A 26,353-nucleotide genomic window follows, 5' to 3' on the forward strand; every position below is an offset into this window, starting at 1 on the left:
GAGCGGGTGGGAGCGGGCGGGGGTGGAGCTCGCGGTGTTTCCACAGCGGCACGAGCCGTTAGAGACAACCGGTGATAGGGCTGGGAGGGTCACGTGGCGCGGGCAGTGCGGCGGTGGAGGGGTAGGGGTTGCTAGGTAGGTCTCGCGTGATTTGGTCTCCAGTGGCGGAGTGACGGAGCGGGAGCCGCGCCCAGGGCGCGGAGGGAGCCGGGAGCGCGGTTGGACCGGTGGGCGGTTGAGGCGACGTCAGGTGGGTGAGTGCGGGAGGGTGGTCATGGGAGGGTGGTCACGGGAGGAGGTCCGGGGCGATCGGCAGCGCTGTGGCTTGGCCGCCCGCCCGTGTCAGGCTGCGCCCAGGGAGGCGTTCGGGAGGCTCGGTTCCTCCCTGGAGGGGCGGAGGGGCGGCGGTGCTGGCCCAAGCCCTGAGCGGGGCTGGGGGCCGGGCCTTTTGTTCCGGCGGTGCCCTGCGGCGGTGCCTGGCGCTGTCAGCCCGCCCGCCGGCCGTGGGACACGGCGAGGGGAAACAACACAAACGGCGTTTCCGAGGGGGGGGAACCGTGGCGTCTAACGGGGGAGGTTTGGCGGGAGCGGCGAGGGGCGGCCTGTCACGCCTGTTACCGAGCCGCGGGGGGGCAGAGCCGGCGGCCGGGGCGGTGAGGCGGAGCGCTGGCCCGTCCCTCCGTTCTTTCGGACGGCTTTTGGGCTGTTCCACCTCCCCGAGAAGCCGAGCAGGCTTTTTCCTTTCACGGAGCTTCTCTTGCCTCCTCCTGCAGCGACCGCGGTTGTTTATTCCTGCGTTGAAAACGATCGCTGCAGTTGTACGGTTTTTACAGTTGGGAGGGGTTTTATTCGTGGCTGCGCAAGCATAAGCTTTAATGAAAAATTAGAGCTAGTAATGCTTTAATCCGGGCCCTGTTTAGGTTCTTTGACCCGGTGGGGATGAACTGACGTGCTGAATACGGATGACAGAGTTGCAAAGGCTTCACATCTAGATAAGGTCATAGAATATCTTCTTAACTATCATAGCAGTAGAGGCTAGATAATACTGAAGAGGAACTGAGCTGGACAACCGCTTTCTGTACTCTTCCAAGGGGATGTTTTGCAATTTTTAAAAACTTATTTAATGCATCGAACTGTAGCTTTTTAATGCGCTCCTGGATTATATAAACATAATGCTTGTTTTTTAAAAACATATGTAGTTTTAAACTGAAGTGTGGAAGGTCTCTTCTGACCTAAATGAGCCTGCATTTCTCTGTTGTCAGAGAATTTCTAATTAAGGAATTGCTGTTTTGGACTTTGCCTGGTTTTGGGCCCTGTGCAGGGAGGGACCAACTCTGCTGAAGTCGTATAAGAAAATGTGTCTTGCTGTTTCTCTTTTAGTTAGTCTTGTAGTTCCGTGCTGCCTTGAGAAGTTCCTGGTTTCTCATTGATCCCTTCAGTGCTGGCTGCTTATAAATGGGTTCATTTTAGCATACCGTAAGACACACACCCTGCTGCTGCTGAGGTCGAATCATCTTGCATCTCCAGTCGAGATTGCGCCGACAAAGGAAACTGAAAATGTGCTAGATTTCTTTTTGCCTTCTATGAAACTTCTGAAGTAGTGTAGCTCAAAAGGATTTTAAGATTAATAAATTCCACAAAATTAAAATTCCTGTATGCCTTTAGGCAGATTACAGTGTATAATTAGAGCTAGGTGAAGCTTGCTGCTGAGATACTTGTGCTGAAAAAGTCTGTTCAGAAGAATTAGCCTATACCAGGGTTTGAGTAGCTGCCTTCAGGCTTAAACCACAACAATTTTCCATTAGTGTAGCTGTGTTAACTCGGGGGGGGGGGGGGCAAAATAGGTTTGGAAAGTAAGAAATTAATTTTCATGCTTGACTCTTTGCTATTTCTAAACAATAATTTGATCGTGAACTATTTTTAAATTTCCTTTGTTACTGAGAATTTGGCTTTGTATACCAGCCATGCTATGCAAATAAATAAGTTGAGTCATAGGAGTTGACTGTGATGTGTTGAAGCTAATACTGGCTATTGGCTATGTCTTTTATGGCTCTTCGCTTATTATAAGGTGTGGAGCGTCTATGCTCTTTGTTTTTTATTGTTATGAAATGAGATAATAGTTCTTTGCTAAGTTCTGTGAGACAAGGCAGTAGCTGTATGAGGCTGATGATACTTTAAAGCAGCTATAATGCCTTGGGCTAATGAAAACACTCTTGCCTGGTACTTTAAGTGTTCTAGTTGCATTCATAAGGAACTAATGATAAGTGAACGTTAATTTTGGAATTTTTACCAGCTTTTTATTACTGTTTGAGATGACGCTTATTTGAAAGATGAGATATTTAGTACATATATGAATTCCTCTAGCTTCCAAGTTCTTGAAGTCCCTGTATTTCTTAGGCTTTTCAGGTAGTTAGAACATGAAATTTAGCAAATTACAGAGAAATAAGATCTTAAGTAATACATACTATATAAATATTATGCCCTTATTTTCACCATTCCTAAATTGATCTAATGATCTTTATCAACATCCCATGATGGCACCTATCTGCTAGAAACCCATGTCTCTTTTAAGTATTCTATCTCCATTTCCCTTTTTAAAATGATACTTCTGTTGAGAAAATTATCCTTATGGGATTAATTCCTTCTCCTTAATCTCTTAAAGGAGTGGGGTAAGGATGCAACTCCTTAAGAGTGCTAACTGCTATATTCTTTCAGACGCTTTGCAGACTTGTTGGAGCAGCATGTGCCAGGCTATTTTGCTTTCTTACTTGCAAAAATTACTCATTTCGTGTTTTCTCAAATCTGCCTTCTAAGAAATTTAATGTAGTAGGTTGGTAAGCAAATATTTGCACTGCGCTGCTAGAGCAAGAGAACTCCTGTTTTACTGTGTAAAATAAGCCTCAGTTCTAGAGTAACTCATTTTTACTGAAGGATGTATAGTAGATCTACCGCTTTCAGAATTTTAATAATTAGATAGTAGACAACATAAGAAGTAACAGAGAATATGGAGTTCTAAAATGTCTTTCAGTATTTCTTCTGGAGATTGGAGGAAGGTGTTTCCCTTAACTAAACTTATTAGATAATGATATCTCTCAAGGTTTTCGACCATAGTCCGATGATTACCGAAGACGACAACAACTAGAACATTCTGGTAGGTGTAATTACTGAGGAACAAGTTCAAATGAAAACTCTGACAAGTCAGAAAACTCCTTATTTATAATATGGATTGTCTTGTCACAGACTTTACTGGAGAGTTCTTGGGGGGAAAAAAACACAAACAAACCACATTTCTGCGGTTTTTTAAGTCAAATATTGTGTGTATGAAGAAATCCGTACTTCTACCAAAAGGTACTCTGGGATATTTCTAAATTAGCTAGTTCAGGCATTGCAGGAGCATAGATGTAAAAGTGTGGAACTGACCCAAATCCTCTGCATTAAGCTAAGACATGTCAGTGCATGTTTGCATTGAGTTTTGTTCCATTGTTTGGGTTATTTGGAGTTTTTTTTCCCCTGTAACAATTGACTTCAACTTTGATCTGCAGTGACCAGACCAAAGGGTAAGTCATGAAAGAAGTGGTTTGCTAGTACAGGTAAGGAGATGTCTCACATGGTCTTAAACAAAAGGATTATGTTTCTCATAAGGTTGCCTCTGCAACTTTCTGGGTGTCGTGTTTTGTTTAGCTTTGCCTCAGTATGCTCAACACTTTTTTATATAGGAAAAGTGATTACAGTCTTTATCAGAGAAGGATAACTGTTGTGGGTTACAGTGCCATTTTTTTTCTGATGCATTCTCTTTCAGATCCACAATTTTGTGGATCTGAAATTTGTAATTACTACTTTGGTGCATGTATGGTAAATATGAAAGCTCATGACAGATCAGCAGTTGTTTGGATATAGAGCAGATGTTGAATCGTCTCTCGGTAGTTACTTAAGGGAGTTTTCTACTGATAATGTTGCAGATCCTGGACACCCTTTGCCAGTGCAGGAGCACCAGCTGACGGTTAGGATTTGAATCTGTTGATCTTAATCTCCCAAAGTGATGAAATCATCAGAAACCAATTGCAAATTTCCCCACGCCAGCAATGACTTGCAGAAAGCATAGTAGGCAGATTTAAAGCTAGAAGTGGGTCGAAGCTGCTGAAAAGAAATTTACTGGTAAAACTTAACAGGGAAGAAGGGGGTCTTTGCCCCAAGGTTCCTACTAGCAAATTTGATTCTGGGCTTGAGGAGAGTTGGGCAGTGAGAGATTAACATGATTTAGCCTCTGAAAAGTTGACTAGCTTGCTATCAGATTGCATTAGTTATGTCACAAATGCAGAAGGATAAATTGGAGAACATGTACTTCTTCCTTAAATACAGCTGGACTGTGCCATGAGGCAGCGGATCACCATATAGAATGAATGTAGTGCAAAAAAGTAGATGGATAATATTAGTCAGCGTGATAATGTGGTCATCAGTCTTCAGTGTCCTACTTGGTCAAGGAGTTGGATGCTTTTGTGTGGGTGTCATGGGAAGGGAAGTTTGGAGAGCCCAGCGAATTTGTGTGCTGTTAGCTTCTGCAAAACTCTTCCCAGATGGAGAAGTGTGAAAGGCCTTGTTTGAAATAAATTGGTTGATGGAGCTAGGCATGGAAGTTGCATGTGAATGGGGGTTAAGAAGGGCAGAGATGTGGGCTGAAGGGCTTTTAAAGGGAGAACAAATACGTATTGCAGTAGTAGCTGTAGGAGATAGAAGTGTCTACTGTATTCCTCTATCAGCAGAGCACTGAAGAATGTACATTGAAGTCCTGTTAATGAGTGTGTAAATGCATATTTTGTTGAATTAAGCCAGTAATGTTCAGAATCCTCATCTCAAAAGCTTTATTTAAAGGGTTTGGTGTACTTCTCTATTACATAGGCCTGGGCCCTAGTAGTATTCTTTCTGATACTGTTTAATTACAGCTAACATCTTTATTTGTTAATTTGTGAGTCAAGGCACCTTATTTTTAACCAAGTTGTGCTTATATCACAGAGTCAGCTAAAAAAAACTAGCACAGAAAGGTAAATCTCTTCTGAGGGTGAGGAAGGAAAAATGGAAGAGGTGTTTTAGAAGCCATAAATGTTTAATCCCTTCAGTCCATAAAACCATGACTAATGCAAGCTTATCTAAGCTGGAAATTGTCTTAAACTTTATTGTAAGGGTTATGTGTATGTTTTGGGGAAAATAAATGTTTGCAGTGAAGTTTGTGAATGTGTAAGGCTAGATTTTTTCTTCAATAAATCAATATCCAGAGGCACCCTAAAGAAAGCTATAGTCTAACTGCCACTTCAGTATCTGTTGGTGGTTAAAGGTATCTTGGTGTAATCAGTTCAGCTCAGTTGTATTTACAAATGAGCCCTCATAACAATGCTGCATTTACTTGAAAAGGGATGAATGTTGCTGGGTTAATCTCAGATATCACTCAAAGAAATCAGTGATGTGGATGTCATGATATGACTTGATCTGAAGAGCAAGAAGACAGGAGATTCTGTAAGTTTAGCTTAAACAAAAAAACTATACACCTCAACTTTTTGACTATGGATTGGCGTTTTCTGCAGAGTCTATGAAGAGTAGATTCGTACAGGTTGTCTCTTAGGGTTATGTCCTATGAGCAAACAGATTCTCTGTAATGTTTTCATTAAATAGGGAAATGATACATTTTATTTGCAGGTGTCCTCTAATTCATCACTATTCTTTGTACTCCATTTTTCCAGAAGGAACAGGGAGTAGGTTAAAAAGAAAATATGTTGATTTCTACAGTGAAATGTCTTTCTAGGACTTGTTACCATGAAAAGTTTAAACTTTTGGGATGAGTTGGGTGGAAAATTTTCATGAAACTATAGAATTTCTATAGTCTGTTAGTAGAATAGATGCTGAAATTTGCTATCACTTTAAAACACCTGGACATTTTTCTGCTTAATATTTCATCTTTCCATGTTCTATCTTCTTTACCTAGCACCATTTAATCCATCTAACCTAGAGAAATAACGTCAGTTAGGAGATTAACTGCAATGCAGGTCTATCAAACTCCCATCTTCTTTCCCAAAACTTCTAGGTTGACTAAGGAGGGAAAAAACAACCAAGAAACGTGATTTGAGCTGTGGGATGTGGTTGAAACATTTGAAAGACTAATGAGCAACTATTTTGAATTCTATTACAGCAGACTCTGATAAATATAACTAGGGCTGCCTGTAGTTCTGTCTTCTGTAGGTGAACAGAAGTACATTCTTATTGTTTCAACTTAAGTGAGTTTAGGTGTGCTGACATATGTTCTCCTTTCAGGTTAAACAGAGTTTTTCTGACACCTCCGTACCAAATTCCTGTTTTTATGCAATGGTTCAGTGTGTGTGTTTTCAGCCTTGCATGTAAAACTAGCTGTGTGAATCATAGCAGCTGGGTGGGATTTTGACGAGCGCACTCTGGAAAAAACATCTAGTGTGACAATCTCCTTTTGCTTATGTAAGAACACTGTGATCACATGTCCACGGCAAAAATGTGTGCAGATCCTTATTTGGTAATGATAAATAACCTTAATCTTGTTTGAGTGCAATTAAAAACAATACCATGTAGCCCAGCAGCTTTTCCAAATGGATTTATTTGTTTTGCAGTTTCTCTCTTTCATCAAGACTGAGGAAGGAGTTTATTTTTTACTGGAAACTATTAATTTCTGCCGTTATGGGGGTGGGTGGGAACCAAACAAAAAAAAAAACCCAACAAGTAGAGCATGGATAGGGATTGTGCAGGCATCTTCCACCTACCCTTCCCACTCTTACATGTGACCTGTATCTGTGATCAGTGTAACGCTTACTCAGTTTTTTCTCTCAGCTTTTCTGTTTACTGATAGCTTTTTAACTATGCCAGGAAAAAATCTAATACTTCTGCAAGAAGAAAAAATGACTTGCAGACATGACTTCTTTCTGTTCCTGAATTATGGAACATTGATTGAAGTAGTGGTACAACTCTAGATGCGCCTATTACTCTACAGCTTCATACTGAAGACCATCTTCTTTTTTTTTTTAATAGAATGAATCCAATCACTTAGGTAAGTGATAGGCTGAGAACCATTGGAAAGACAGGCTTCAGGTTCAGATCAGGTCACATCTGAGTCATGCCAGTGCCAACTTCCCAGAAATTGTTAGCAAGAGCTAACCTGTAAGGACTATCTCTATTCTACAGGTGCCCTGAATTCTCTGCTGCTGCCTCTTTGCTGAGACAGCAGGTTGTTAATTACATTGTTTGGTGGAAGAAACCCCTTAGGATTCCTTTGTTGTGAATCAAACAGGTAAAAGGCTAAAAGAGGAGCTGTTGTATGCTACTTCTTCTGAAACAGATATTAAATGAAAGAGTCTGCCCATCTTAATGTTTTCTGGGTGATAAAGTAGTTGTGATAACTATGTAGGATATTGAAATAAAAACATTTAAAATGCATTTTAAAAACTTTTTCCATTCCACTTTCTTGAAGGAAAGTCAGCAAGGGTTATTGTGGAAACAAGCACTATTTTTCCATTGTCCTTTTACTGTTAATCAGTACATTGCACTGGTATTAGGTCACAGGAGTTCTGCTGCACCAGGATTCGTTTGGTGGAAGAACTGGTAGGGAGCCAATCACGGTTCCCAGGGTCTGAGCTGGCTGGCCTTGCGTCCAGCCTCAGCTAGTCCCGAGCAAATGTTACTTTGGTTTGTGCCAGCTGGCTCTGGACAGTGGGGTGGAGAAGGCTGGACTCCAGAAGGAGTAGCATATGAGCTGGCTATTCTGTCTCTCTACTTGTAGGGAGATTTCTGCCCCTTCTGTGCTGTGAGAGTGGGGCTGAATCCATCGAGTGTTAGTGTCAAGTTAAGCCTCACTTCTATTGAAAACTGGAATATTAGAAATGTCTTTACCAGTGTTACTAAATACATGTTTAGAAAAGTCTATTGTAGGCAACACCCCTCTTTATGTCACTTAGATGGAGAACAATATAGATATGCTTAATATTCATTTCTTATTTTTCCAAGGTTTGTATAATAAACAGATCTCTGGGTAGGAAAATGAGGGTAGAGGTCTAATTATCTTTTCAATGTGGGTTTTTTTTTCTTTGTGTGAATTGTCTGAGAGCCTCTAGGCAACTGATTCTTTGTTTCATAGGAACAGATGGAGAGGTGGCAGGAGAGAAAGAGGAGGCAGCAGGGTTGCAAGTGGTACCCTGGATTGTAATTTCAAGTCAGTTTTAAGTAACCTGCCTCTAGTATATGTACATTTTAAAAAAAACCCCAAAACAACAACAAAACACCAACCCCCAATAAACCCAAAACAAAAAAGCCCCCACCAACCCTTCTTAGCAGTACTAATGAGAGTTGAAAGTTTTTTTGAAAACTTATACAAAACAATACTCCAGTTATAAGGCAAGGAAGCATGCTAGAATAAAGAGTACCCAAACACTTTTCTTCTAATACCTTAGCTGGAGTGGACCTCCACCGCTTGGCTGAAACGTACATTTGCAGCATTTGTCTGTCACTGAGGTTGATTACGTAGTGCCAGTGCTCACATTTTAAGCTTCTGTGTTAGAAAGCTTTTGTCCTTTAGGACGTGGAAGTGGCTGAATTGCATTATACTGAGATTTTCATTAATCTAATGAGGATGCCTCTCTAGAGAATGCTGAACTGGTTGTCCATTAAAGTAGTGTGTTTAGTCCAGTAATTTGCATTCAAAAGTGGCCCTAAGTAGATGCTTCAGGGAAAGTTGGAATAAAGCAAATGCTTGGTCCTCTTTCCACCTTCCTAGCTTCCAAATATTTGCAGCTCAGGGATTTCGTGCTCTGGCTTCTCTGTCAAGGAAATTGCAGTGGATCTCTTCTATGGTATTTTTTCGGTACCCCACTGAAACCATTTTTGAGTTTCCAGTGTCCTTTGGCAGGGAATCCTATCACTTGTAGAACTTCTTAATTTTTTTTGTTGAAACTGGCTTCTGCTAGTTTCATACAGTGGCTCTATCTTAGATGGGAGTAAACCATTTCTCCATCATTTGTAGACCTTGTAGAGCTCTGTGACTTCTTTCTGTCTTTTCAGCGTCCTCAGTTGTTTCTCATGTGGAAGCACTTTCATATCTTTCATGATCTTTTGTGGTCCTTCTCTGAACACTTAAAAAAAAAATACTTGGTTTTTGGGAATTGAGGGGAACAGAATGGCAGTGTTATGGTATAGATGTACTATTGGTACTGTACTGTTCATAGGATACTATAATAATGTTTTCTGATTTGTTCTCTATTCCTTTCCTAGTAACTCCTACCACTTTATTTGCTTTTTTTTTTTTGTGGCTGCCAGGCACTCTTGTATTCTTTTTGACACTAATCAGAATTAATCAGTGCTTATTTTATCTTTTTTTAAGCAACATCTGTTTCGTTATGTTGTATACTATTCATGTTGAGAAAAGTGTAACATGGAAGCCTGTGGCATATGTATAAAGCGTATGTCCAACTGATAAAATACTCCTGTGTGACAATACTGAAAATGTATTCAGGGTCTGAGTATGTTAGCACTTGAGAATCTGAAAGACTTGTATTGCAGCAGTATGTTTTTTCTTAAAACAATCACCAGAAAGGCTACAAAGCTTAAATATTAATACAATCAAATAAAAAGGAACTAGCGTTGGAGGGAAACAGCGAACAATTAGGGAGCCTTAAGCAGTTCCTCACGATAAACATCCTTACTTGTAATAAAACCAACACGGGATGGTTGGTGGCATGGGAGAAACCTGACTGTGATAAAGGCGTGAGGAAGTCTAACTTTTCCTCTGCACACAGACTGTTTCAGGACAGAATTCCCCAAGTCTTGGATAAATTCCTGAGTGTTAGCAGTCAGTACCAAAAGTAGTTAGGACAAAGATCCAGGCTTACTATATGTAAAATTGAAAGGAATAACTTTGACTACTATGTGTTTCTGCTTTCTTTGCCCTGAACTGATAACTTAATATTAAATTGTGCTGAACTTGTCAAAACAGAACATTTTCTTGAAGGAAACAGAACTTCAGCTTCCTTATGAATGTCTTTTTTTTGTTTGTTTGTTTGGTAACAACAGTGAGAAGATATTTCTCCTTACCACCATGGTACACTTTTCTGTATAGATGTTTACAACAGTACCTATGGCAACAATGTCATTAACTACTTGATGTTTGTAATAGCGAGTGTAGTAAATAGGCGTAGTCAGTAATGTGAGGGAACCTGTTAAATGTTTTGAATGATTGGCGTTTTTCCTGGTTGACCAATCAACTTGTTTTGAAGAGGAGTCCTTTTACAGAAATTTGTGTGGGTGGGAATTGAAAAGAACACTGAATCTAAGTAAGGAATTGAAAAGCACTTGTGGAATCTGTACACTTCCAGAAGATGAAATCTGTAGATGAAAATACTTTGTGTGTTGCTTTGTGTGACCATATTTCCAATGTTTCCTTTTGTTTATCAAAGTGCAGTCTGGTACTTGACTGAAATAGTTAATCACACCATTGTGAAGTAAGGGGGAGTAGTTACGTTTTCATCAGTGCGATGCTTCATAGCTGAGTCCCGAGAACTTTGCCTGCTTGCAAGAAGATGTTCATTCCCTCTCAGCAATGGAAAGTTAAATTTGGAAAATTCTTCCAAGTGTATTTTTGTTCTTCGGCTATAGTAGAGTGACTTAGTAGACAGGAATCAGGTATGAGAAAGCAATTCTTTATTTTAATGACATGTAAGTTTGCTATGTTGTGATGAAGTATCAGTGTGCATGTGTTACTAGTCTCCTAGTAATGTTTTCGAAGAGAGTTGTAACCATGTTTAATATAAAATCTACTTGAGCTTAGATCAGTTTATTTTCTTTTTTGTTAGTAATGCATGTACTTCTATGCAGGTCATTATATATATAGTGGCAATATAATAATTTTCTGAAGAGAAGAACTCAACCCTGTAGCTTAAAGTATAACAAATGATAGTAAGTTCTAATGTGAAAATACTACGGACGTTTTCAGTTGTGCATAGCACTTCTAGCTTTTGGTCTAGTGTTACAAAAGTAACAAGAAAGATGAAACTAAAAAAAGTTGCTAAGTGTCTGTTGTCTTGTTGTGTAGATTTTCCAAATAAAATAGAAGGCTGCATGAATCGCAGGCTTAAAAATTCATTTTGAGGGTTCAGAAGTGGTAACAGTATATCTCTGGGTGATAGAAGTATGTGTTTTGAGATTTAGCATTTGAACTTGAGCTGTAAATTCATGTCAACTCTGAAGTGTATACTTAAAGTAAGCTTTCCCATAAAAGACCTTAAAAACGTGTCCTTTGGCCTGTTGGCGGAGCATAACTTCATGTATGTTCAAGTAATATTATAAAAATTTTGAAGCGGATATCTCCTATACTTCCTAGATTTAAAAAAAAAATCTATATTGGCTGTGTGTGTCCTATGAAGTACTGTTTCACAGTGACTTAAATATAGCTCGAATGGGAGCCAGCTATTTTTGTAAAGTATGACTATAACTATCCCACTACATTTCTTCCTTTTTAATCTGTGAGGAAGTCAAAAGTCAACAAATCATTTTAATACAAGCTTCAATTGCCGTTGAATTGCATTAAATTGCACTCTTGCATATGCCTCAGGAAAGAAATTGTGATGTCTGTAGTATGCAAACTGGTAAATACTTCAGGGTGCATTTCAATTCAAATCTTTTACAAGTAGTGTCTCAAAGACGCGATGTATGCAATGTGAAAATATAAAATAAGTGTGCTTAAGTATGCTGTTTAACAAAGTTAATGTCACTGTCTATTGCAGCTTTATAATTCTATTAATTTTTTAAAGATTTATGTGGTATTTCACTTCCTCTTAGGGTTATTTATTTAGATATAAAATCAGCCCCAGAATCCTTATGTACAATGAACCTTTTACTTCCACTACAGTGCAGCATGTTTCTGCAGAGAAGTAAAGTAAAAATTTTATAAATTTGGGTAGTTACTTGGGTATGAAGTGTGTGACTAAACAAAGCTTTTCTTTCAGGGCCATTGATAAGAAAGAACTGTTAGGCTCTGCAGGTTTCACTTTGCATATTCTGTTAGATATATTTAAAAAATCAACTATTTGTTGCTTCTGTTGTAAATTCTAAAACTTACTTCTGTGTATGAGACCAGCTAGTGAATATTTCTGTAGTGAAATTTAATGAATTCAGGGATGGGATTTGCATGTATAAGGTCTTATTCATGGTCCAAAAGTATAAATGTAGCTCAGTCAACAACGACATACAGTTAAAGATGGTGTGGAGAAAAGTCATTCTCAAATTCTTCTTTCTCTGGGAAAATAATGGATGATATTATAGGAAATTTCACTATTGGATGTGCTTTCTTCAAACCATTGTAGACAAATGTCAGTTTATTCCATTCATTAGTGTGGTTTTGCAAATATTACAATACTTGAAAGAGCTTTTTCTGGGGAGGGATTTGGCTCCTCTAGCCTGACATTTACGTGCACATGTGTATTTATAGTTGTGATCTCTCTGGAATTTGCCTTTGTGGTTTTGTTTGCTCTTTAACTTGCACTGTGATCTAGCCCTGTCTTTTTCAGTTTTTTCTGAGGTTTAATAGGTGAGGAATATAGAAGAAATGGCTTAATTTAAAGAAAATAATGAGCATTTTTATTCAGCTACTTCAGGGAATAATGGCACTGTTCTGCTTAGAAGCTTCTCCTTCATATTACCTTATACTGGTGCTAATTTATGATTAATCTAGAATTTGGGTATAACTGTTCCTGAGAATGTTTCCTTAATTTGTTTCAGTTGTTCTTATGAAGGCTTCTCTAAAGAAAGCAACTAACTCATATTATCAATGCAACTATTCTAAGACCCGGAAGTTTGGCAGAACAATGGGTGCAAGGTCATACCACTTATGATGTGTAGCACTTGTCCATATGTATGTGAGGTGAGGTGAACTACAGTTGTTCAAAGAGAAAAATGGGAAAGATATTTTAAAGCAGTGATTTTTTTTACTGAAATAAGAACTCAAGTGGAATGCTGAATATCAGCAGTCAAACTCAGCCTCAGAAGTGAAGGGGAACTGTTGAAGGAACAATTTTCAGCTTCCTAGTGTACATTTCATAAACATTTTTAGATTAAAAAAGGGAAGTCTTGTATTATGAATGCAAATGTCACTTTTGTTTTTGATCAAAGAGCATAGAAAATCCTCTGTAGATAAGAGTGGACTTATTAGGCAAGTTCTATAGGATTTCAAAATTCTATGCAGTCTTCTTGGGAATTAATACAGTTTTTTAATAAACTTTCTATTTGACCTTTTGGTAATTTGTTGCAGTTGAAGATGTACCAATTTTTTCTCCAGTCAACTTTAAAAAGCTCAACCTGAAATTCCCATTTTATGTATTTGTTTTTTAATTTGTACTGTAACAAATAACACTGATGTAAGGAAGCACTGAACAAATACAGGATGCTAACTTTCTCAGTGCATGATGAGAGTACCCTAAAGTAGCTTATAAGAACAGGAAGACACATCTAAAGCTGTCTAGTTTGATGGAAAACTGGTTTACAAAATTGACTATGAGCAAAAGCTTCATAGATAACCATTTGATACTACAGTGATAATAAAAACTTTTTTCTCTGAATGCCTGAAAAGGAATGCAGCTGTTGTATTTGAAGACTGTAAACAAAGAACTGATGATATAGATGGTTAATTGATTCATAATGTGATCTATGTCAGAGAAATGCTGATGTGGTAGAATAAGGAAGAAAGGTAGCTGATGGTGGGGTTTTTGATCTGGTATGTTTCTGAGGTTGTGTCACAGCCAAGTGCATTACTAGATTTGTGTGTCTGACAAGTTGCTTAGCACTTGTTTGGGAGCACTCTTAATCAGAGTCTTAGACTACGGCCTTACTAATTTAGAGATAGGTAGTTCAGTGGCTTGCTTCTGGGAGGTTTGAGTAAGTTGCAGGATGCACTACTGCTGGCCTGTCACAGCTGAGGCCAGCCTTGGCTTCATAGGATCTATGGGGTTATGTGCTGTTAGTGTTCCCTAAACAAACCAAATCACACTAACCACCTCTCCTTCAAAGTCCAAATAGAGCGCTCATCCCAGTATGCTGTAAAGAGAACGGCTCATGAGCAGGTGTGCATACAGTGCGGGTTCCTCATGGTACTTAGACACAGGTGTCAGTCTCTGAAGTAAGAGGTGACTGAAATGCAAGGACTCTGGGAAATGGGCTTACTGACAAAATGCCCTGTGGTGTTTCTAAATTCTGCTACAAAAGAGGAATACCTCAAGATAGAAATGCAGAAACTTGTAAACAACAAAATAATCCCGTAAAAGAGTTTGTCTGTCACAAACTAGGTGATGACCTTATCTGTTTTTGTAGGAAACACTTATTCAGGCACTTAAACAAAAAATTAAAATATTATTCACACCTATGGGAAGCAGAATCTTTCCAGAGTCTAGAAGAGTTTTTAAAAAACTTCCACTTCTACATGTATATGGTAACACAGGAGATAGGAAGGATTTTCCCTTCCTTACTTTTGTTAACTCTGAAGAGGTATGTGAGATAGAATAATAAAATGAACAATAAAGAATTGCAGAGATCAGATATTCAGGGTTCTAAAAATCTAGCAGCTGTGATTTATTCTGTCCTTGAAACTGCTCTAATACTAGAAGATTGGAAGATGTAGAAACTTACCACACTTACCAGATGGATTTCACTGTCTGAAGAGGTGCTGGTATGATCACATGTACCCAGATGATCATTGGCATGATCACCAGATGTTCATCTTGTACATGCTAGTCTTTTAATAATAATAATAATAATAATAAAGTTTTCACTAGTTCTAAAAGAGTTGTATCTCTCAGTCTATTAGAAATTGTTTCAAGAAATCGATAACCATGTGAGAGGAACTGAAGCCTACTTGTGTTTCCAAAAGATCTCTGAGTATATGATAAAAGGATGGAGAAAAAGAAGGAACATGCTTTCTGTAAGGAGGTGCTCCAGTTATCCTATCAGCTCTTGGAAGACAGGAGATCCAGACTGTAAATTCATTCTGACATGAAGATCTGCAGGGCAGGAAGTCTAAGTAATGTGGTCATTGCTGTACATCTTGCTCAGAAACTTAAGTAATTTCATTTCTAGGGAATAACTTCTGTAATTAGGGTATAACTTGGCACTTATGCCAGAATAGCATGTTCCCCTCTGTAGGGAGAGAAAGGATGCCTGAACACTGACTCACTGTGACTGTCGGCAAAAAGTCTCAGTGTAGCTTTTGTTGTTACCAGAATGTGTTCTGTAAGTTTTGACATTTGAGGGGAAGAAACTTTTAATTTCAGAAGAAATCCTGACTATTGGGTCTCTTAATGAAACCTGTGAAATTAATTACTATGTTTTACAAAATGGGGAGGGGAGGGGAAGGCTAAGCCTTGCTAGTTGCAGCTCCTTGAGTATTCGTTTGACATTTAAAAGTGAGATAAGTGTTTAACATAATAGTCTCAAAGGGGAAAATTTTGTATACCTTGTTTTTCAAATCAATGTGTGTACCCTCTGCCACTTTGATCAACCAGAGGTTTTGAAAAACATGATGAAAAATACAGTCTTTAGACTAGTCTGAGCTATTGCTGTTCTGACAATTCTATTATATGACAACACAATGACAAAAATGGCATGGGTTCCTTCTTGGACGCTCACTAGTGGGAATACTTAAAGCGATGTAAGTTATGACCACACCAGAGGTTGCTCAATCCATACCATGGGGGCACAGCTGAGGCCTTTGTACTGCTAATTTTGCAAGAGAACTTAAGGCTGCTCTAAATCTTCTATCAATAGTGAAGTTTGTTGTAGTCCAGAGTATCGTAACTGCTGGGTTTGGGTAGCGATTTGTCATATTGGCAACCATTTCTTGAGTGTAATAAGGTTAAAACTGCCCACTAAAACATGTAAGTAAAGCAGCTTCTTAGGGAGTGGTATTTGATCTTACATTAAATCAGTTGAAGTCCTGTTTGGTTGAGGGTGACTTAATTTTATTTTTAAAGAAATGAAGTTATGCTTTTTGAAGCTTTGTAGTTAACTTGGGTGTAAAATACTGCATAGGCTTTGCTGGAAAGGGTACAAATCTGTGTTGATATATTTGGAAAACAGTTATGTGTACTGGTGTCTCTATAGAAACTGAAGTAAAGTGCTATAATTACTTTATATGGGCTTCTGCGTTTCTGCTGGGGCAGTTATGTCTTCAGAGCAGACTGGGTTCAGCCCTGGTGGTGAAAGGCTTCACACTGTTAAACCTTTAAACTTTGTAGCTGCTTGAGAGGGAAGAAAATAGAAGTTCAGCATGTTCTCTGTGTGTGTGTGTGTGTGTGTGTGTGTCTGTGTGCGCATGCGTGTGAGAGAGCGTGAAAGCTGTTCAGGCTGTTCAGCTGGGGCAGTCGGGGAAGTGACGTCCTGTATTATTTGTCGTTCTAGAAAGAGCGGAGGCACATACTGTAGATGGGAGGACTCTAAAGAAGGCTGTCTCTTGTCCAGTGTGTATAATTATTTATAAATGAGCAACGGGGGAAGGAGGGAAATACAGAGAAGCTGTCTGGTGTTTCTTTAATGTATCAGAGACTTTGTTGATTTGTAACAGTTCTGTTTGTTTCAATTCCAAATTTGATTTTTATTTTTCCTTCTCTAGCATCTCTACGTTGCTAAGACACTGGACACTGCTTTCTTTATAGCAAGGAAAATCTGAATTCCTCCAACACTCAGGATGGGGAAGGATTATTATTCTATCCTGGGAATTGAAAAAGGGGCTTCTGAAGAGGATATCAAAAAGGCTTACAGAAAGCAAGCGCTTAAATGGCATCCAGATAAGAACAAATCTCCCCATGCAGAGGAAAAATTCAAAGAGGTTGCAGAAGCTTACGAAGTGCTGAGCGATCCCAAAAAGAGAGACATTTATGATCAGTTTGGGGAGGAAGGTATGTATGTCTGTGTTATACTCTGGTCACTTTCATTATGGTTAATGAAGCAAAATAAACAGATGATGCCTGAAAACATGCTATATGTTGATTTTTAGGCAATGTATTTGTATTGCTTGGAAGTTTGACTCATTAGATTTTTAATGTAAAATACATTGCAGAGTTTTAATACTGGTCTAGCTTTAATTTCTTATTTTAATATGTGTTTATGTTTTTCTTTTTAAATCGCAAGTACTTGACAGGCAAAAAGTTACTGAATTGAAAAAGTTTGTATGACCCACAAATAGCTTTCTGGGATCTCTTACTGCTGTCTTCCCCTGCCGTGGCACTTTTTGAAGTGGAGTTGAGAAGAGATGTATTCTTTTCTTAAATTTTTGCTAAAGGGCAGTCCGCTTGATCTAGACAGGGCAGTCCTTCTGAGCAGAAGCCCAGGTGTCCAGTCCGTAGTTGTCCTTGGCTTCTTGCCTGGAGAGGAAGGAATTTGGCTGATGTCATGAAATACCAGAACAATTTTTTAGCTTTAATTGTAAGCAGTGATAACATGCCAAGAGAATGAGGCCTCAGAAATGTCATATTTATCCTAAAATGGTTATCTGGGGAGGATGGCTTCTTATTTTTGACCAACATGACTCTCAGTCTTATGATTGAGCAACAGAGGAAGTCATTAATGTCCCTCCCCTTAAATGTATGGTATCAAAAATTCCACATGAAATAATGACTTCCCTTGTGACAAGTAGGTACACGCTCGTTGCCATTCACTGAGGGCTATGTTTTTTACTAATATGAAGGAGAACGCTTAAATAGCAGTACTTTGGGGGAAAATTGTAGGTTCTTACGAATGCATAATAAAATTTGGTCCACGGTCATCTGTAGGACTTAATACAATTGTTAACATCCATAAATTCCTGTAGAAGACCTTCAGCTTCTACTGAGAATGCCATTTTTTGGTCACTTGTTCCATTGCATGTGTTCAAAGCTTTAGTGCTGTTACTGAAGCATGCTAGGCAAAAGGTGTTTATGTCGATAGCAGAGGCCTTTGTTGCCTCTTGGGTCTTCTGCTTTCTTGTACTTCTTCCTTCTCACCCCCTGCCTCCTTTCTGCATATCATTATAAACCTATTTACTGTGTGGATTCATTTGCATTTTAAGTTCCTGTGCAGCAGCTCATTGTAGCTGCTTTCCCAAAATACCATTTCAGTCACTTTTACTAAAGAGCTTGAAGTAAAGCTTATAAAGCAATGCAGCCTTTGTCATCCTAGTATTGCATACTTGAAGACAGAGGTTCAAAACATAGATTTCTGTTTATTTGGGGCATAATATTAAACCAAAGTATGAACTTTTAGAATGGTGAATCTGGAAGTACCTCCTGATGCCTCAGTTGCTCTCTAAGCTCTTAAGTTGCATCTGAGAGTGTAACTAATAGTTGTGAAGGAAAGGCAGGGGGTGGGGTGGAAGGAAGGAGGAACCCTCAGTGTTTTTACAGCCAAGAACTTGATGTACCTTCAGTAACTTTTGGCTAGCTATTCCAGGAGGTGTCCTTCTACTCCCACAAATTGAATCCACTGATAATCTTGTTTGACATTAACAGAACTGTAACAGAAGGATGCTACCTGTGCTGAGTACTTCTAATGTGGTCTGGTATCGAGATGGGGAAAGCATTCTCATTCTAATATCTTACTTGGTTACTGTTGATAACGAGTACTAAGCTTCTGAATAGAGGGTCTAAAACACTGAGACCCCTGTTTCAAATTTAGGGAATGCATGCTTCATTAATGTAAGCTTTCACATGTTTATGGCTGTGGAAGTAGGACAGCAGCTGTAGTGCTGAGCTGTTGCAAGATTGAAAAAAAAAAAAAAAAAAAACAAACACCAAATATTGCAAATTTAGGAGGAAAAAAAGTCTCTTAAGAAGACACTGTCTTTCATCTTAAAGGTTTGAAAAGGTATTCTGAAATGGTCAATGCAGGAGAGCACTAACTATTACAAGGAAATACTTAGAGGTCACCTATTGGGAAAGAGGCATTTAAGAAAATTGATTTTTAGTTGGGTTGAGAATGAGGGTGCAGGAAATACAAGAGGATGTCCAGTGGGAATTGTAAGGGAAATCTATCAGGAAGAAATGAGATGTACGTCTTGCCTTGTAGAAGATAGAAGAGAAAGAACAAAGCTGATTGAGAACACTAATTTTTTTTACACAGAGATGGTGACAATATATACAAGATTTTTGTACCCAAGGGAACTTCCAAGCTATTTTTACTGTGGCTGTATTGAAAAGAATTCCCAGGTTTCTTACCTGTTTTATATCATAGGAACACAGGCTGTGATAACTTTGCGGTTGTAAATTTAACATTAAGGAAGCATATGGCTGCTTGACCATTGGCATGTTACCTTCTACTCTAACTGAATTATAGGAAAACAGAGGTAAAGCTAATTAAAACAGAGTTAAAGCTGAGAGACTATGTAGACTATGGAAAGTGTTGCATATAATACTGCATAATTTTCCCCAGAAGTGATCTTGAAGAAGGATGCAACTCACAACAGACTTTGCAGAACAAGGAAAGATCAAGTCAAGCAGACCTGTCTTCTGTTTTAAGATGCTAATTTTTTTAATAACTGGCTTTAATCATATGAAATAAAATTGGCAGTGTCGGAATACTTGTTCTTCTGAAGTAGAAGTCATTCTGTAGCTTCAGAAACTTTGTTGCTGTTCAAGCTAGTGAATTACTGGGTAGTTGGTACTGCATAGTGTGATGGTGAGTCCTCCTTGAAAAGGAGACCTTTCACTCGCTTGCAAAGACCTTTTCGACTCCTTGGTTCTGATATCATTGTGCACTACAATAGGAAAGCTTATACTAATATTTGATTTGTTTTTTAACTTTGCTTATTTGTCTTATTTAGGTCTGAAAGGAGGAGCTGGAGGACCTGATGGACAGGGTGGTACCTTTCGGTACTCCTTTCATGGTGACCCACATGCTACATTTGCAGCTTTCTTCGGTGGCACAAATCCTTTTGAGATCTTCTTTGGAAGGAGGATGCCGGGTGGCAGAGACACTGAAGACATGGAGGTGGATGGTGATCCATTCGGATCCTTCACTAGTTTTAGTATGAATGGTTTTCCAAGGGAAAGGAATACAGTTGGTAGCCAATTACGCCGTAAACAAGATCCCCCTGTAATCCATGAACTTAAAGTGTCATTGGAAGAGATCTATCATGGCTGCACAAAAAGGATGAGGATTTCACGTAAAAGGCTTAACCCAGATGGTAGAAGTGTCCGAACAGAGGACAAAATTCTTACTATTGAGATTAAAAGAGGATGGAAAGAAGGCACCAAAATCACTTTTCCAAAAGAAGGTGATGAAACACCCAACACAATTCCAGCTGATATTGTTTTTATCATTAAAGATAAACCTCACTCTTACTTCAAGAGAGATGGATCAAATATTATCTATCCTGTTAAGATCAGTTTAAGGGAGGTAAGTTTCTCTTTTGGTGGATCTCTAAATGTGTAAACCTGTTACAATATGATACAATGGCTGTGCTGCACAGGCTTTATGGCAGCAGTAAATTTTTGGGTTGTTTTTTTTTTTTTTTTAAATAGAGTTTCACTCTTGTAAAGTCAATTTGTGCTGCAGAGCACAGTTATTTATAGTGGAAGCAATAGCTGTTTTGATAAAAATGGAGTATTTTGAGCTGTTGACTATAGAAATGGAAAAGAATGAGGGTGAAAAGGTAAGAGTAAAGGTTGATATGTCTTAAACCTTCATACTCTACCTTTCTAGCTAAATATATATTAGGCTGAAGTAGCAAATGCAAATACAATTAACAAATACATCCAATATAGTTATGCTCCTTACTGCTGTGATATGATTGCTACTTCTGTAGGACCAAGTAGAAATGTCTTAAATATTTTCACTGCCAACAAATTCCAAGTCTGCCTTTTTATGTCGTACGTTATCTCAGTGTGATTTCAAAGTACATCAAGATTGATTTCATGAGGATAAATTATCATGAACAGGTGTTATAGGAGCTACATATAACAACAAAAAAAGTGTAGCTTTTAAAAATTTTGTTCCAAGTCAAAACACATTGGCTTTCAAAAGGAAAAGTCAGAAAGACAACTGAGCAGAGTCCTTAAGGTTCTGAAGCTTCGACGTGGTCATCCTTTCAAAGATAATGTAGCTGAGTGTGTGCATTAGTGGAGAAAAAATAAATTCTTGCTTGCATTATAAGCTCTTTGTGTACATTATAAGCACACTTCTTAAAGGATTCTTAACTTAAAATACATCTGAAGTGAGGTGAAGCACCTAAAATAGGATGAGAGGAAGAAAAGACAATATTTAATGTTGATGTGGGTAATATAGTTCCTTCATAGATAAAAGCCTATTTAGACGCGTTGTTATGTAAATTGGGCGTTATCAATATAGACTTAAGTGCACTGAATCAGGTCAAGCTGAAAGAATCAAAATGTTATTATCAGAAATCCTAGTAATGAAAGCAAACTATTGGATAAAGCAGGAGAATGCCTGTGATGTTTTAACTTCGGTGCACCAAAATAGTTGTTTGCTTTTCTTCAAGCATCACAAATGCTGACCTAAGATGGCTGTGAAATTTAATATGCCTCTGCTTATAGACACTTAAATGTTCTGCAATTTGATGTAATATAAGTTGATAGTGTGTTAGAGTAAACCGCTGTGCAATGTGAACAAACAAAAAATGGAACAGGGCTCTAAATTTCTAATGGAAACTGAGAAGCTGGAAATCCCTAGAGAAGTATGAGTAACAGATTCACTCTGTGCTCAACTACCTTATTATTTGATAAAGTGTTTGAAGGATATGTAAGCTCAATTATGATTCTGTGATTCTGTTATGCTCCAGTGGCCATTGCATAAGATTTGTAAATTCCATGGTATTCTGTGACAAATTGAACCCTTCCCTTTTTGAGAGGAACGCTGTATTTTAATTTTGACATCAGAGTATTGCACAGTGGAAATGGTGTTTCGAATTCTGGTCTTTTCTAAATAATCCAAATTCAATTGTGGGTGCAAATAAAGTTCTCACCAATTTCTTTTTCTCACGATGCAATCTTTCTTTAGGCTTTGTGTGGCAGCTCTATGCACGTGCCAACTATAGAAGGAAGAACCATACCCATGACAATAAACGAAGTTGTAAAGCCTGGGATGAGAAGAAGAATTATAGGATATGGTTTGCCGTTTCCCAAAAATCCTGACCAATGCGGAGACTTAATTATAGAGTTCGAAGTAATTTTCCCAGATAACATTTCTCCAGCATCAAAAGAAGTACTTAGGCGAAATCTTCCGGTTTCATAAAACGAAGACTGTGTATGTCAACTGTTTAAATAGGACACTGGAAATGCAGAAGACTGGCAAGTCTGTGCTTTAAAAGTGCAATCTGTAACAACTAGTGGAATATTTGGGGTTTTTTTGTTTTGTGGGATGGGTGGGGGGAAATACTGTAATGCTGCATGAGAAGACAAGGGTTAAATACAAGTCATACAGGTCACTTCTGCAGTAAAATTTACAGGGAAAACCACTCATTTTATTTTACATCAGAAAAGTTTATTCATTATTTTGCCTAATGTAAAATGTAGTCAGTTTTTACAAAGTGCATATTTCTGATACAGTAAAATATACTACTTATATCCCTACGCTATCTATAACATTACCCATTTATACAAAAATTGGAGATAGTAGTAGAAATACAAAAATGTATAGATATTTTGAAGAGCAAACATGATACCATTTTGGTATGTTGCCTTCCACTGCACAAAGCATAGGCTGGGAAAATCAGCTTGGACTCCTGAACCATACCCCAGTGGAATGAAAGCATTTTGTTTATTGCCCCAGAATGTGAGGACTGCATTGCGAGACTAGTGAAGGGCAGTTGTGGCTTGAGGAGCAAGAGTAGCCATTTGCTATGGGAGAGTTCCTCAGCCTTCGGGCAGAACAGCAAGAAGGGGTTCTGCAAGTACATGAACAGCAAATGGTGGGCCTCCTGTCAAATAGGGCAGGGAAGCTGGTGACAAATGACATGGAGAACTCAGTGCCTTCTTTGCATCAGTCTCTCCCAGTAAAAGAAGCCTTCAGGAATTCCAGGCCCCTGAGACCTAAGACGGAAGTCTTGGAACCTCAGTGGTGGAAGACCATATCAGGGTGCACTTAAGCTGGAAGTCCATGGGCCTGACAGGTTGCACCCTTAAGGGTTGAGGGAGATGGCTAATGCCTTTGCAAGGCCACTCTTAATTATCTTTGAATGGTCATGGAGATTGGAAGATGTGCTGGTAGACTGGAAGAGTATAAATATCACTTGTAAATAAGAAGGAAAACTTAGAGAGCTACAGGCTAGTCAGCTTCATGTCAATCCTTGGGAAGGGGTTGGAGAAAATCCTCCTGGAAAGCATTTACAAATACATGGGGGACAAGAAGGTGATCAGGAGTAGTCAGCATAGGTTTACAAAGGCGAAATCGTGCTTGACCAAGCTCATTGCCTTCTACAGTGAGGTGACTAGCTTTGTGGATGACAGGAGAACAGTCCACATTGTTTACCTTGGCTTTAGTAGACAGACTGATAAAGTACAGGTTAGATAAGTGGAAAGTGAGCTGGATTAAAAACTGGCCAAATGAGTGGCACAGGGGGGTATAATCAGTGGCAGAAAGTCCAGTTGGAGGCAAGTCAGTAGTGGCGTACCTGATGGCTCAATACTGGGGCCAGTACTATTCAACATCTTCATTAATGACCTGGATTATGGGATGGAGTGCATCCTCAGCAAGTTTACAAGTCACATAAAATTGGGAGGAGTGGCTAGTAACACCAGATGATATACTGCCTTTCAAAGGGACCTCAACAGGCTGGAGAACTGGGCAGAGGATTCTCACAAAGTTCAACAAGGAGGGGAATGCAGAGTCTTGCTTCCTGAGGAACAACTCAAGGCACTAGTACACCCTGGGAGCTGACTGGCTGGAAAGCAGCTTTGCTGAGATAGACCTTGGGGTCCTGGTGGGCAACAAATTAACCATGAGCCAGCAATGCACCCTTGTGGCAACAAAGGCCAAAGCTTTACTAGCAGTCTGAGGGAGATGATCCTTCCTCTCTTCTCTCGGCCCTGATGAGGATGCATCTGGAGTACTGTGTCCAGTTCTGTGCTCCCCGGTACAATAAAGACAATGATTTACTGGAGCGGGTCTAGCACAGGGCCATGTATGAGAGGCTGAGAGAGCTGGAGCTCCTCAGCCTGGGAAAGAAAAGGCTTGGGGGGACCTTAGTGCGGCATGTAAACATCTGGTGGGGGGAGTGAAGGTGGTGGGGTCAGGCTCCTCTCAGTAACTGTTAGTGACAGGGCTCAGAGGCAGCAGACACAACTTAAAATGCAGGGGATTCCATCTGAACACAAGGAAGTGCCTTTTTACTGTGAGGGTGGTCAAACACTGGAAAAGGTTGCCCAGAGAGGTTGAGGAGTCACTATCCTTAGAGATATTCAAAACCTGACTGGACATAGTCCTGGACAGTCTGCTCTAGCTGACCATGCTTGAGCGGGGGTGTTGGACTACATGATTGCAAGAGGTCCTTTCCAACTGAGATGATTCTGTGAACTTGGATGTAGCACTTTTCATGAGACAGTGCTATGGCCACATTCTGCAAATGAGGCTTAGGCCAAAGATGGACGGTACTGATGTGACAGCTTGAATCCCTAGGGAGTAGGTCTGTGCTTGAGTGGAAAGATGCACAAAGAACACTGTAAAAGCATTTGGCTAGTTCAGGTATTTAAAGATCATGCTGATCTCAAGTATTCATTATTTTCAAAGACTGACCTTTACTCCCAGGAAGAGGAAGGAAGAGCCCAGGTCCTAGCTAAAGGAAAGTTTGCTTAAGATACAAAGTGGGATAGGGGTTGCCCATAAACTTTTGTATTCTTGAATTGAGTCTTTTGAATACAAATACGAGTTACTTGTCTTTAGAGGTAAAAGGTGCATAGGAGAATGGAGAGCCCTCTGTAATAGTCTAGTTTTATAATACAGTAATAGGGCTGGTTCCCTTGATTGCGGCATGGTTTTGGTGAAAGAAATGCCTTGCAGGTGTGCTTTATCACTTGAGTTTAAAACCATAATACAGTGCTTTAACAACACTTTCAAAGGTTTTTGTTTGTTTGTTTTTGTTTTTTTTAGTAAGAAAATATGTAAGATTTGCTGTCAGCCTTTTGCCTGTGGAAATTTAGTAGTTACCTGCTCTGTTAGGTAGCTTAAGAAATAGCAGTGTTACCTTCATATATGTGATTTTCTGCAGGAAAGTTAATCCTATGGAAGTTGGGATTTAATTTACAATAACTTTTTAATGAGCACAAGAAGAATCCTATTCTATTACACAAAGGAATAGAACTTCTGGGAGATGCTGCTTGAGGCAGTTTTTCAGCTGCTGATCTCTTCATACAGTGTCAGTTGGTTGTAGTCCCTAAATCTACAAGGGACTAAACAATTGCTGGAGCAGTATCACAAAAAAAAATTTGCTGCTTAGTGCTTACACATATCATTATACTACATATTGTTTGTTCAAAAAATTCCCATTTCAGTATGTTCCATATTGCATTTCTTACGTGGTTTTTAAGTAAAAAGTTTAAAGTTGGTTTTTAACTTTCTCTTATATTTTGTTATGACAGCAGATGCTATAAGCTACATGACTTTAAAAGCATATCATCCTAAAATACCTGTTTGTTAGTTTAAAAGCTAATAGAATTGAGCATTTTGTAATCCAAGATCTTGTAACCATAGTCCAACTTGTAAAAAAAAAAAAAGTTACAGCAGCTAGGACTATTTTTTGTAACCACCTTCAGGTAAGAGTAGTAGTGTTAAATTGAAGAATTGCAGTATCTTGTGTATTTAGAGGTATATATATATATATATGTATAGCAACCTAAACTTTTCCAACTGTTTTCTTGCTCAAAATACAGAACTATAGGACTGGTATGAAATGCTTGTATTTCTTTTCTTATGGAGAGATAACAAAGTATATGTTTCAGAAAATAGGGTGTGGAATTACTTCAAAAGTATGAGAGGGAGCATTAATATCTATCTAATCCAGGATTCACAAAAATTAATATTTTTCTAATCAAAGACTGTGCTTAAAAGCTATGTTTTAAAACTCACTTGATTATTTAATAAAGGCTACTTGGGAGAAGGCGGCAAATACTCAGTCACCTACTATATCCTTAACTGCTGAAACACATGGAAATAAAACGGACATTCATGAAGCTGGGACAGGAAGGATGTTTTGATCTGAAGGTTGCTTGGGTGCCATAAAAAGTAAAGGTCATTTGGTTATTTTGGAGGAGTTCATTCAGCAAGTCTATGGAAACTTTTTTAATCTACCAAACATCAAGCTTTAACATAACCTCAAGCTTCTGGAAGA

General features: G+C 38.9%; 1 protein-coding gene across 6 annotated transcripts; it reads left to right on the forward strand.

Annotated features, from left to right (window-relative positions):
• DNAJB4 (DnaJ heat shock protein family (Hsp40) member B4) lies at positions 1-26,133 on the forward strand. 6 transcript variants are annotated; one of them, XM_075097978.1, is made up of 5 exons: positions 105-250; positions 921-997; positions 16,652-16,937; positions 19,835-20,409; positions 22,030-26,133. In XM_075097978.1, exons 3-5 carry the CDS (start codon positions 16,727-16,729, stop codon positions 22,261-22,263), a joined length of 1,020 nt encoding a protein of 339 aa, XP_074954079.1. In that variant the 5' UTR covers positions 105-250; positions 921-997; positions 16,652-16,726; the 3' UTR covers positions 22,264-26,133. The 6 variants fall into 6 exon arrangements, with proteins under 6 accessions (XP_074954077.1, XP_074954079.1, XP_074954078.1 ...); XM_075097976.1 differs by lacking the exon at positions 921-997 and having other exon boundaries at positions 1-250; XM_075097977.1 differs by lacking the exon at positions 921-997 and having other exon boundaries at positions 117-254.
• The last annotated feature ends 220 nt before the right edge of the window (positions 26,134-26,353 follow it).

Source organism: Phalacrocorax aristotelis, chromosome 6, assembly GCF_949628215.1.
Source record: "Phalacrocorax aristotelis chromosome 6, bGulAri2.1, whole genome shotgun sequence".
NCBI lineage: Eukaryota > Metazoa > Chordata > Aves > Suliformes > Phalacrocoracidae > Phalacrocorax > Phalacrocorax aristotelis.